Source organism: Vipera ursinii (assembly GCF_947247035.1).
Source record: "Vipera ursinii genome assembly, chromosome: 1".
Classification (NCBI taxonomy): Eukaryota; Metazoa; Chordata; class Lepidosauria; order Squamata; family Viperidae; genus Vipera; species Vipera ursinii.
In genome coordinates this window covers 23,230,450-23,244,215 of record NC_139512.1, presented here as the reverse complement: position 1 = coordinate 23,244,215, position 13,766 = coordinate 23,230,450, and the positions used below count along the sequence as shown (strand labels likewise).

At 43.5% G+C, this 13,766-nt stretch overlaps 2 protein-coding genes across 3 annotated transcripts in view; both read left to right on the top strand.

The window, feature by feature from the left end:
- The window catches only part of GNG2 (G protein subunit gamma 2), a 432,181-nt gene that overhangs the window by 236,434 nt on the left and 181,981 nt on the right, over positions 1-13,766 (top strand). The window lies entirely within an intron of this gene.
- PTGDR (prostaglandin D2 receptor) lies at positions 109-12,415 on the top strand (the record flags this gene model as incomplete). The annotated part of the gene is made up of 2 exons (XM_083352564.1): positions 109-1,157; positions 12,176-12,415. Exons 1-2 carry the CDS (start codon positions 282-284, stop codon positions 12,413-12,415), a joined length of 1,116 nt encoding a protein of 371 aa, XP_083208690.1. The 5' UTR covers positions 109-281.

Below are 13,766 nucleotides of genomic sequence, written 5' to 3'. Positions count from 1 at the left end.
TCTCCGTGGGAACAAACGGCTCACCCCCCCCCCCCCCCGCGCCGCCGCTGCATTATAGACTGGCCTTGTTCTGTTAGCCAACGCCTGTTTTGCCCCACCTCCCTGCCCTTCTTCCTCCCCACTCTCGCCCCGTCTGGCGGCGTCCAGCATCTCCTCGTCGTCTTCCCCCTCCGTTTCTTTCCCTTCCCTTCATAAGTGGGTCTCTACCCGTGGTCCCCACTCCCCCCCGGCTCCCTACGCGCACCGGCTGCCTTTGCGCCCAGCCCAGCCCGACCCTCTCCATGGCCGCAGGCGGCTACCGGTGCAACCGGACCCTGAGGCTCGAAGCAGGCCAGTCGGTGCTGCCCGGCTCGTTACTCTTCGCGGCGGGGCTGCTGGGCAACGTGTTGGCGTTGGGGCTGCTGTGGCAGCACCATCTGAAGGCGAAGTTGCAGCGCGGCCAGGGGCGCCCGCGGGCGTCCCCCTTCTACCTTCTGGTGAGCACCCTGGCCGCCACGGACCTGCTGGGCAAGTGTTTGCTGAGCCCGATCGTGCTGGCCGCCTATGCCCACAACCGCAGCCTCGTCGACCTGTGGCCTCCCGCCGCCGCCCTCGAAGTCAGCCACCCCGGGGAGGAACCGACCCGATCCCCCGGCACGCTGTGCCAGCTGTTCGCGTTCCTCATGGCTTTCTTCGGCTTGGCGTCCACCACGCTGCTGCTGGCCATGGCCCTGGAGTGCTGGCTCTCGCTCGGCCAGCCTTACTTCTACGAGCGCCACACCAGCCGGCGTTGGGGCGCGCTGCTCACCGGCACGGCGGCCGCCCTCTGCGCGCTCTTCTGCGCCCTGCCCTTCCTGGGCTTCGGCAGCAACGTGCAGTACTGTCCGGGCACCTGGTGCTTCATTCGCATGGCCGGCGGGGGACGGCTCTATTCGGTGCTCTACGCGACCCTGCTGGGCTTGCTGGTGCTGGCCGTCGGCCTGTGCAATCTGGGCAGCATGAGGAGCCTCTATCGGATGGCGCGTCGGCAGCCCCCGCGCAGGACCCACCTGGTTGACCCGCAGGGCGCAGCCGCGCCTTCCAGACTCCCTTCCTCCGGGCGCACCGAGGAGCTGGGCCAGTTGGTCCTGCTGGCGCTCATGACCGCCCTCTTCACCATCTGCTCCCTGCCGCTGATCGTAAGTAGCTGGGAGGGGGAGAGAACTAATGGGAGAGGACGGACGAGAAGGAGAACGGTGGCTGCCGCTGGCTGCCGTCGCCGACGACCCGCTGGCTGCCGTCGATGCCTTTCTTTCTGCCCCGGGATGCAGTTTAATTCCCCGAAATAAATACGAGGGAAGAGGAAAGCGCTTCGAGGGTCCGGGGGACGAGCGCCCGCTTTGCCTTCAGAATTTCCTGCCGGGTCTCACTCTTTCCACGCGGGGCTGGGAAAGTTTGCTTGAAATCTTGGCGATCTGTTAGCAGTCCGTGCCAAAAGCGCAACAGATGAACCTGCATCTGCGGGAGAGGGGAGGGAGCAGTGACGCCCCCTTGCTGTTTCGGTGGGGTGGAGTGGTTGGGCTGCTTCGGGACAAGTGGCTGACCTGAGGTGGAAGATTTTGTTTCCCTAGCCTAGACAGACAGATCTTCCTTCGAGTCGGGATGGTATTGTCCGCAAAGTTGGTTAAATTATTTTTGACCACTGGAGGCAGAATAACCAACAAGCACCTAGAAAGATAGAAAGAAAGAAAGAGAGAGAGAGAGAGAGAGAGAGAGAGAGAGAGAGAGAGAGGGAGGGAGGGAGGGAGGGAGGGAGGGAGGGAGGGAGGGAGAGAGAGAGAGAGAGAGAGAGAGAGAGAGAGAGAGAGAGAGGGAGAGAGAGAGAGAGAGAGAATGGTGAATGCTCCAACACTGGAAGTTTTTAAGAAGAGACTGGACAGCCATTTGTCTGAAATGGTATAGGTTTCCTGCCTTAGTAGGGGTTTGGACTAGATGACTTCCCAGGTCCCTTCCAACTTGATGATGATGATGATGATAGATAGATAGATAGATAGATAGATAGATAGATTGATTGATAGATAGATAGAGCTTCTCTAGAAGTAAAAATGCAGTGTTTTCACCAAAACACAAAACAACTGCTTGGGACACCCTAGTTACCTAATATTGCTGTGTAGAGCAATAAGTTTTCCCTGTGTGGCAACATTTTTCAGTGAAGTGCATAGCTCTAATCTTGCCTTATTGTTTGTACACTTTCTTTTCCTTCCTCTGAAATCTCACTGAAATGCATAGTCAGAATTAACAAAAAAGAAAGTCCACATCACACAGGACGGATGAATAGCAGAGCAATCATAACAGGATGGAGTCATTTTAGAAAGAAGCCAAGAAAAGATTAACTGCCTTTCCTCAGAGGCAAAATTTTGAATGAGGTTAAGCGGTTGTTGTTTTTTTCTTTATTAGTTCTTTAATAGAAAATAGTTCACTCTTTTCCATCCTCCTTGTAAAAGGGGGGGGGGGAAAGGCCCACTTCCCTTCTTTTTATAAGAGTTTGGCTTTGGCTTCATCCATAGATTTAACCACAGGGAGAAGTTATTGGAGAAATGTCCATGATCGTTTTCATTTTGTTTATTAATCTTGATATACCTGTAGCCCATTTCTAATTCCAGATGCATCTAGCTTGTATGGTGATTTTAAAAATTAGATGAGTATTCTAGACATTTATATTGCAATCCAATAAAGTGGAATGGAACAATGTTACAATGTAGATTTGAACTTGTGAAGTACATTTAGATTCCAATGTTATGACTTGATCAGAATCTTTTTCTGAATGTTATATACATAACATATATTAACAATCATATATAATTATTCCGTATCGTTTTAATTGTTTTATGTTTTTATGATGTACGCCACCCAGAGGCACCGGTTGCGATGAGCAACTATAGAAAATAATAACTAAAATCTAATATATAATTTATAATCAAGTGAAACATTCAATTTAGGATTCAGATTTTTAACCTGTAGCTGAATTGCAAACATGCACAAATTCTAGCTCCTGAGCACAATTCCCAATCCAGTTATTTTCACTTCTAATAAGGTTTCATCCTTCTGAGGGGATGAAGATCTCTATTCTCCAGGAGCAGAGAATTACTAGGAATGACGAAGAAAACTGATTTAAATCACTGTAACTGTTTTCTTCTTAGCACGTCTGAGGGACTGCCCTCTGCATCCTAGACCTATTTGTGATGCGTGCACGCATCTTAACTCATATTGAATTCTCTAAGATTTAGTGCGGTTTAAGTTGCCAAATATCCAAACTATGCATTTTTAAAGCACCAGTAATGATAGAATTGTTCATCTACGTACAGCCTGCTATGTCTCTAAAAGTCAACAGTAATGAATTGATTAATTCCCGGAATTAGTCTGTAGAGTAAGAATTATGAGCAATGGTATATTTAAAGATTTGTTTTGGCTACTTATACACACGCGAAAACAGTTTGGAAATGCTTTGCATACCTTAAGCAATGATGCCTAAAGAATAACCTTCCTTTTTTTTTATTATTCTGGGGCAGGACAGATATTATCAGGTTACTTCTACAGACAGTTACCAGGAGTCAGTACTGACTCAAAGGAACAAAAATAAAATGACCCACCAGTAGTAGAAGAGGGGCAGAGGGGGCTGCAGTAGCACCATGGGGCAGTCCAGGAGTGGAGCTAGCGGTGCAGGTGGATGAAGAGCCCACCTGAAGAGGAGCAGCACCGTCAATCCCTGGGCCAGTCACTTTTCTAGCCATAGCCAGAATAACAAAGTTGGAAGGGATCTTAGAGGTCTTCTAGTCCAACCCCCCTGCACAGGCAGGGCCCTGTATCATTTCAGACAAATGGTTGTCCAGTCTCTTCTTAAAAACTTCCAGTATTGGAGCATTCACAACTTCTGGAGGCAGGTTGTTCCACTGGTTGGTTGTTCTAACTGTCAGGAAGTTTCTCCTTAGTTCTAGGTTGCTTTTCTCCTTGATTAGTTTCCATTGGTTGCTTCTTGTCCTGCTTTCAGGCACTTTGGAGAATAGCTTGACTCCCTCTTCTTTGTGGCAGCCCCTGTGGAACAAGCCAGCACCTTGGATACAAGGCTGGTGGTGAGAGCAGGAACATAACAAGCCTTCTTCCTGTAATGCATAAAAAGTGGTGTTTGGGAAATTGTTTTCTGGCTGATGTATTTGCCTCCTGTTTCAAGGATGGGAGAACACATTAACAGGACTGTGAGGCGTACCGCCTCCTAACAGGCAGGTTCCATCAAATGGTTCTGACTGAGCCATTCTTTCCTCCTGTCAGAATCCATTTATATCACATTCATAAATGTATATTTAAAACATTATTCCATGGATTCTGCCATCTCCCGAAGAGAAGAGAATGGATGTGTATTGAACCGGTATTAGGCATTTCAAAGGAAAGGAGAAGCCTTTTGAACTGGGGAAACAAAAGGGGGGGCTAGCATCTGGCTTTTGTCACGGAAGAGAGCAATAAACATGAAAGGTCCTAAGTTCCTTCTTCCCATGAGAGGGATGATACAAGATAAAGGATGGGGGACTGACCAAATGGGGCTAAGGGGGGTTAAACTGGGAACTCTATATAAGGGTTTAGTTCGTGGAATAATATTAAGTCCTGTCTCATTTCCTACAACCAAGCATGTCATAGTAAAGATTCTTTTTGGAATAGATTTGACTTCAAGAATTTTGTCTTCCTAAGACGTGGTTTGGGGTGGGTCCTGACACCTCCTTTTCAAGCTTTTTTTAAATTTTATACTTTCCCCTGACTGAATCTCCTTGCAGTGATTCCAAGTCAGTTATATCTTGGGCAAAAAGGCAAATGGATTTGGAGAGGAAAGTGCAGGGGGAAAAATGAAATGACAAAGGGAAGAAGTATGGTGATAATACATTTAGGTACTTAACGATACCTAAGCAATTTCTGCACAGTTGGTGTCCTATCCATTGACTCAACATATGGAAATTGATTTATTGTGAAGGGGACCACCCATCATGCTATTTCAGAATTTATTTATTGATTTAATTATTTGTTTAATTTCTATAGCTGCTCATCTCAATCTCAATGCCAATCCAATCGTTTTGAAGTATAAGGGATGTTCATGGCTTAGTATGTTGTGCGGACTCAACCAATTGCAGCTTATTCAATATTCAATGATCTTTAGTATATCTGGCAAATGTTATGTCAGTCTGAAGCCTAGAATTTCTTGTAGCCATCAACTAGGCTTGGCAACATTCATCTGAAGTCAATACTTTTATCAAGTCATAGAAAGGCACTATTTAAAATAATAGAATGTAAGAAGGTAGAAGATACTTCGGCTAGAATCTAGTGCAAACTAAATCCTTGTATCCTTGTAATTTAAACTCTGTGTTTCTTGTCCTATCTGCTGGAATAACTCTTAACCCTATGTTCTGACAGCCATTGAGACAGCGATTCTGAACAGCTAAAGCTTGACTGAGCCTCCCATCCATGAGGTCGGTAAAATGAGGACCCAGATTGCTGGGGACAATAGGCTGGCTCTGTAAACCACTTAGAGAGGACTGTAAAACACTGTGAAATGGTATATAATCTAAGTGCTATTGCTATTGCTACTCCATGCAACTACCCGCCCCCAACTGCCCGAATCTATATGTGTGGTACCCAGACCACTCCAAGAATCACAGCAAATTGTACCTTTCTTATATTAAGGATTGTAACTTTCAATGTGATAGGAGGGAAAATTATCAAATATAAAATAATCAAAATAAGAACAAGATTTGGGTAACTGAATTTTAATGACATTCAAAATGAATCACATTCTGTTTAAATTCTGTCCTACTTGTTTCTCCTTTTGTAAATTTGGCCAGTGGTGTGCCTGTCAAAAGTTAAATATCTCACTCAAACCAATACAAAATATTGTGTGCTCCTGTTCAGGTACAACATAATATCAATTCAACATTAATCTGTGACTTTTTAATGACCTTAGGGATGCACTCCTTTTCCAGTGTTACTCTCTTTACTCAGGAAGATGGATCCACCCTTGTTATGAACAAAAGGCAGGTCTTGACCTCAAGTCCAGACCTTCTTTAATGATGGATCAGAATCTCAACCCTCTTGTAGAAACAGAGAAGCCAACCAGTTAGAAAAGGCAGTTTGTTCTCAGCCAGCACTAAGTGCAGACCCATCCTTGCCAGAGAAGCACCCTTAAGCAAAATGGATGACCTTTCTAACTGCAATTCTCCTTGATAAAATTCAGAATCCCAAGTGCCACAGGGAACTGCCGGAATAATAGTTCAAATCTGAGGTCTAAAGAAGCAGAATTCTCCAAAGCTGCAGAGAAAAATGGAGTGGGGCCATTTAAGAAATAGCTGAAGATCCATAGGAACTCTTCAGCTGAACTAAGACCTAAAATAGATGTGCATAGGAAATGGAAGATGGGCCTAATCGCCATGGAGATGTAGCCCCAAGTGGTTAATGCCCACAGAGTGAAAGAAATGCTAAAGTGCAAAAGAAGTTTGGGCTCACAAGGAACACTAAAAGCAAGAAAAGAAAGGAGGTGGCTATAGGAAAATTCATGCAGCCTTCTTGCCCTGGCACAAGCCACCACCTGTTTCCCATAAATGCAACTTCATCTCTGCTAAGCAAGCCTGGGGTTGTCTTTGGGTGCTCCAGAATAAAAGCAGCAGTTAAAAACAAATTAATCAAGAAGGCATGTTAACAACTTGGGATAATAAATGGTTTATTTACCCAGTGCCAAAAGTAGGCATCAGAGCGTCCTCCCTGGGAGGTGTTCCATCAGCAAGGATTACCATGGGGGAGGCCTTTTCCTTTAGCACCGTCCTTCCTATCATAAAAGGTAAAGGTAAAGGTTCCCCCGCACATGCGTGCTAGTCGTTTCCGACTCTAGGGGCCGGTGCTCATCTCCGTTTCAAAGCCGAAGAGCCAGCGCTTGTCCGAGGACATCTCCGTGGTCATGTGGCTGGCATGACTAGACACCAAAGGCACACGGAACGCTGTTACCTTCCCACCGGAGTGGTCCCTATTTTTCTACTTGCATTTTTACGTGCTTTCGAACTGCTAGGTTGGCAGAAGCTGGGACGAGTAACAGGCGCTCACTCGGTTACGCGGCACTCAGGATTCAACCTGCCAAACTGCCAACCATCTGATCGACAAGCTCAGCGTCCTAACCCACTGAGCCACCGCGTCCCTCCTTCCTATCATAGATGGTAGCAATTGCCAAAGCCAAATCTCCATACCTGGACAGATGTGGATGTTCCTGTGTGCACCTGATAATGGGGACCTGACACATCGCACACAACCCTCTTCTGACCCCACTTCTGACCATTTTAGACCAGCTGCTCTTTGCTTAGACTTCAGAGTCTAAAGTTATGGAAAAGGAGACCTGCATTTAAAAAAAAACAGGAGGAAAAAGAGAGAAGTGGTGGTTGAGGATGGTACTATCCATTGTCATCAGTTCTGGCCACCATTGTATGTTGTACAATAAACCAAAAGCATCTGAAACTATCTGCTAAAACCAATCCAAAGGAAGCTCTTACTCGGATTTTACTTGGGAGGGCAGAAACTCCATCAGGCAGGTGAGTTCACGACTGCCATTCTATCACCCTGCAGTTTGGTGCACTTGACGAATTTCTTTTTTGAATGACTCATCAAAGCCCCAAAGTACAAAATCTTGCAGACTACATTTATATAGATGGATTTTTCCCCCCTTTCTTTTGTATGGGTCATCTTGTCTGCTGTCGAGAAGGCTAAATGGTTTCTTCTGTAAATTCTGAAATTTTTCCCCTACTAAATCAAGATATTATAGATTCTGGCCCAGTGTGGCAGTAAAGTTCAGGAACTTAAAAGTATTGTACATGAAAATAAAAATATCTCAGTGCAGAAGGAGCACATACAATTAATTGCTCAGTGGACAATTGCTGAGACATACAAGCAAAACCTCCCTGCATGTAGAAAACTATTATTAAAGAAAGAGCGTGCTGGTTTTCTACATGCTGGGAGGTTTTACTTTGGGGAACATTCTGTCATGCCAACTCTCATCTAAATCCTCCATCTGGATTCTGTCACATTCTCATCCTGAACATCACAATCAGTTTCAAATTTCCTTGCATTCCACAGGGAGGTGCACCTACTTTTAATAATATTGTACATGCTAAAAATAGAAAATATTATAGTATATGAGGACTACAAAAACAAACATATCTGCAGACCAGAGGATGTGTTATTTTTTTATCTGCTTTTCTGATGTAGCAGCAAATTTATGGAAAGCAAAGCAGTAATTGTCTTTAGGCTATCTGTAAATCAAAAGCAATTTGGGGAAGTTTTAACAGGGTAAAAATGTACATTGTTGTTTCTGTGATGAAAACCTACTGAGAATCACCCTGCTAGGGGACATTCCTTGCCCTTTTAAGGTGACAATAAAAGCATGTGGTCAGTAGGGTTGATGAGGATGCAAGCAGGAGATTTTCTCCAAGGGAGTCATATTCAGGAATGGCAAATGATTGGAGTGTTGGAATCAGTTGCTCAGAACCTGGGGTTCTTGACTGGTGCACATGCTCAACCTACTGCAGAACGTCTGAGTTTCCAGAAAGATGACAGCATCAATGATGCAGGATGTAAGGCAGTGAAGCAGCCATCCCTAAATATATGTTGGGATTGCAAACTCAATTATGATGTTTGAAAATTTATAGAATTCCAGGATGTCACACCGTGACCACCCACTCCACCTCCTGCAGTCATGTGATCACAATGTGGCTGCTTGGCAACCTGTTGGCACTTACAACTGGTTGCCAGGTGTCCCACAATTATGTGGTTGCCATTTGAATTCTTCTCTGCTGGCTTCCCCAGAAAGTCAATGGGGAAGCCAGCAGGAAGATTACAAGCAGTTGCCACTTGCTGAGAGGACTCCTTGCCTCTGGAGACTGGCTGAAAGAGCTGCCTGCTGAAGCTGAATTCCTTCAGTGGGGTGGAGAAACAGCCTACCAGAGCAGTTCCCTTCCATGCATAGAGGGAAGCCTAACTCCTCTGGCGTGTGCAGAAACAGAGTTCAGATCCCAAGGATCTGAGCTCAATTCTCCCACCTTGCTGGAGCTCCATTCCCACAGCCTTCCAGAGCAATTCTTTTCCACACATGGAGGGGAGCCAAATTCCTCCAATAGAATTCAGAAACACAGCTCATTTCCCAGATATCTGCATTTTCTGATGCCCACTGGAACAGTTCCCTTCCACTTATGGAGGGGAACAGAACTCCTCTAGTGGGATGCAGAAATGGAGCCAAGATCCTGAAGATTTGAGTTCCATGCCTGTAGCCTACTAGAGTAATTCCCTTTTGCACGCAGAGGGGAGCTGAATTCAGCAGGCATCTCTTTCATTCCATCATTTAACAACCCAGGAGATTGCTTAATGACTGCAACCAGGAGGACTAGGATTGTAGTAGTTGAGTGAAGCATCACATGAGCGCCTCATTTAACAACAGCTTTGCTCAACACTTGAGATTAGAGTCCCAATTGTGGTTATAAGGATTATCTGTATGCCCATGGAATTTGTTCTCCATTGTTCAATAAAGCAAGTGAATTCCAAATAGTGAAATAACTCAGAACTGATGAGTTTTGCTATCTTGAATGAAAATCATTGATCACCTGCATTTGATCATTCCATATTTTTCTCGGGGGGGGGGGCATTGCTTTTCCCAAGGCCCTCCCCCCAATTCTTATTGTGGTATAAATAATAAGGATTTGAAACTACTGTAATTCTAAAAAGGGATATTAAACAAAATGCGCAAAGATGTTGCAGAGTATTGCAGATTGATTTTTTTTAAAAAATTGCTAGTAACGTAATTTTACTTTTTACATTAGAAACTCTTCAAGCCAGAGAAATTATGGATCTCATAGAAAACATTCAGGGTAAAATTGGGCCTTTCCCAAATTTTGCTACTTTCCAGATGTGCTGGGCTGAAACTACCATCGTTGCCAATTAGCAAAGCTAATACTTCCAGAAAGAAGATAGGAACTGTAGTTCAGAGATGTAAAGCAGGGGTTCTTGACTGGGGATTTATTGACATATTTCAGGGGGTCTGTGAACCAATTCACAGCTTGTTATTATTACTATATATTAGGTAAAGGTAAAGGTTCCCTTGCACATGCGTGCTAGTCATTTCCAACTCTAGGGGCCGGTGCTCATCTCCGTTTCAAAGCCGAAGAGCCAGCGCTTGTCCAAGGACTTCTCTGTGGTCATGTGGCCGGCATGACTAGACGCCAAAGGCACACAGAACGCTGTTACCTTCCCACCGGAGTGGTCCCTATTTTTCTACTTGCATTTTTACATGCTTTCGAACTGCTAGGTTGGCAGAAGCTGGGACGAGTAACAGATGCTCACTCTGCTATGCGGCACTCAGGATTCGATCTGCCAAACTGCCAACCTTCTGATCGACAAGCTCAGTGTCCTAACCCACTGAGCCACTGCGTCCCTGCCATTGTATATTATATGTATCTTATTTTTAATGTTTTGATAACAATTTGAGCAAAACTGCTTCCCTTTGTAACACGTATATCCACGTATTTATTTGATGCATTTAAATGCATTTTTCTAAAAAGTGCTGTCACCATACACTCAAGGGAGTTTGTGGCACCAAAAGATTAAGAAACTGATCTATTCTACAGTGGAATGCTAATATAATAATCTTTTTTCTCCCACAAGGGGGAGCTTTTAAGACACAGAGACTTAATAGTTGATAGCTTTTCTATCAACTGGGCTTGGGCTTTCCAACCCCTTCGTGGCTACGAGTCTTCCAGAATTATTGCAATTATAACTCCCAGAAATCCAAACCATATTGACAACGAATACAACAAAAGTTCTTTATTCACTTGCACTTTTAGGATTACTGGAATGTGTCCCCAACTCTCTAGGAAGTGCCTTCTCTGCTCTTAAGCAGCCCCAAGCTACATTCCAGGAAAAGCAATTAATTATATAAAGTTCTAAATGTTGAATGAATATCTCCAGCCTACATAAATGTGTTAGTAAATAAAATGGTAATCTTGATATATTTTAAGTGATGTACCACTTATAAAAGTAAGATTCAACAAGAAATGAATTAACCTGTATAATAAAATGTACAGCCTTGTTCTCATAGCCTCTTAGAATTAGCCATCTAGTCAAGAATTCAGTTCTATCTGAACAAAGAACAGATTTTCTCAGGTCAGCCTGTGTGTGTAACAAACAGCATTGCTTTCTTGAATGTACAATGCAACCATTGTGCTGCTTTTGTTGCACCAGACAGGGGTTTCTCAAATTTGGCAACATTAAGATGTATGGGAGTTCAAATCCACACATATTGGAGTTGCCAAGTTTGAGAGCTATTGCAGTAGACCAGGGATGTCAAACTGACGGCCCGCAGGCCAGATGTGACTTATTCCATGTACTTTAATAGCCTGTCTTCCTATATGCTTCAAGGATAGTCTAAATATAGGTGAAAAACATGTCAGCCCTTTGAGGTAAGCCAAATTAGGAAATTAGGATTCCACAAGGAATACCAGGACTTTATTGATATATAGGCTATAATACCACAATCTTGAAAGCCTGATGTTGTTTCCCTTCCCTCCATCTTACACCAAAGAGAATCAAAGTAGGGTCACTTTAACTTTCTTTCTAATACCTTCTTCCCTTCCTGGGCTTAATTTATATTTTGCTAACAGACTCTGAATGTCTTATATTTATAGTCATAAGATTGTTTCTTATGATTTATGATTTATCACCTTGTTGCTTGTATGTAGACTCAGAGCTTATGCACCAGAGACAAATTCCCTGTGTGTCCAATCATACTTGGCCAGTAAAGAATATTCAGTTCTATTGTCTATGGAGATTCTCAGTCATCCAGGTCATAGTTATCCCAAAGGTGCTTTCTCACGAGGCAACTGGACTTTCTTGTTTTTCTTTGAAGACGTTTCACATTTCATCCAAGAAGAGCTGAAGAAGCTTCTTGGATGAGAAGTGAAATGTCTTCAAAGAAAAGCAAGGAAGTCCAGTTGCCTCGTGAAAAAGCACCTTTGGGATTCCGTTCTGTTCTTCTCTGGGATCATTGCTGTGGCTCCCTACAAGATCCCCAGCCCTTCCTATGGAGTACTTTTCATTATGCAATATCCCAATCAACTCTAAGTCACTCTTTCTTTCTGTCTCTTACCTCTTACAGATCCGAGCTTACATTGGAGCCTTTGCCCCTGATGCAAATGAGGCAGCAGATCTTACAGCCCTCCGTTTTTTCTCTGTCAATTCCATTGTGGATCCCTGGGTCTTCATCATTTTTCGGACATCCATATTTCGCAGTTTGGTCCAGCGGTTTTCTAGGAGGCTGAGTTTGAAGAAGGATCTGCATTTCCAGGATCAGTTCTTGGGAACTTGGCAGAGGAAAGAATCCAATGACATACGATAAATGGGCTGGAGCTGGGAATGAACTGGACTTCTTCTTGGGGCACCTCCTGGTCTTCAAAGCCAAAGTATTACAAGTCAATGTTTATTAAGGTTGAAAAGAGGGACCAAGATGACTCTGTGATACTGGCTGGAGCTTCATTGGTAGACTCCGTTCTAGATTTGGTGCTTCTTGAAAAACCCAAGATGCAGTTGTCACAGGACTCATTCACATTACAGTGACAATTTACTTGACCGGTGGGATCCATTTGCACAGAAGCACTTAAAAATGTATTTAAGTCCAAATATTCTACCAGAGATACTGGCCACTTTGAGTTCCAATTACCTTTCCTACCAACAGATTTTATTTGCATGCTGCAAATCTGTGGTTTAAATGATTAAAAGAAGAGGAATTTTCTCTGTATGTGTGCACCCCTCCCCAAGCATGGGAGCTGATACTAATTGACCAACCGTGGAATCATGGAAGACAGGTACAGAATATGGAATAGAAACTTTCAGAGATATGGACTAGAAAAAGCTGCTATGCACATTCTTTCTCTTTCTCATTGCTCTCTGTGGTGGATTTGTGACAGGTGTACTGTGTGTCCACACTTAAAGCAATTTGCACTTCTTTGTTGGCCCCTCTAAACAGAGATATTGTAAAGCTAGAGAAAGCCTTGACAAGGAACAATTTTTACATTGACAATCAAAGTGTCATTGTAATCTTGAACAAATGTTTAAATTGGAGGTTCTTTAAAGCAAATGGTTGACTGCTATAATTCCGTTAAATAAAATTGGGTGCATTCAAACATTCATTAAAATCCAATTATAGCTTATGCTTTGTAGGAGGGAGCATATTCATTTTGTTTGTAGCTTATGCAACTAAACACAATGGATTGGCTGAGTTTTGCAACAGTTACCTTTCCTAGAGAAAGGTTCAAGATTGAAAATAATGTAATTATTTTTTAACTGTTCCCAAAATGTTACAGTTTGGTAAATTTGCAAGATGCTTGATTTTTTTAAAAAAAATATTTGAAGAGTAATTATGAATTGGTTCTCAATGCAAGTCCATATAGTCCAAGCCATAGTTTCGATTCCATCCTAGTAAACATTTTCCTTTTGGACTAAACTTGCATCCAAGAGTTCTTATTTCCTAAGATGTGGATTGAGGTGGGTCCTGACAATACAGCTGTGAGAGATGGACCATCAGAAATGCTGAACAAAGAAAAATTGATGCCTTGGAGTTATAATAATGGACATATTTTTTCAGAATTTATGAGAATGCCCGTGAATGGCAGAAGAACAGATTGTTGAAGACTAATTGAAGTAACACCAGATTGTTGAAGACTAATTGAAGTAACACCAGAATGCTAACT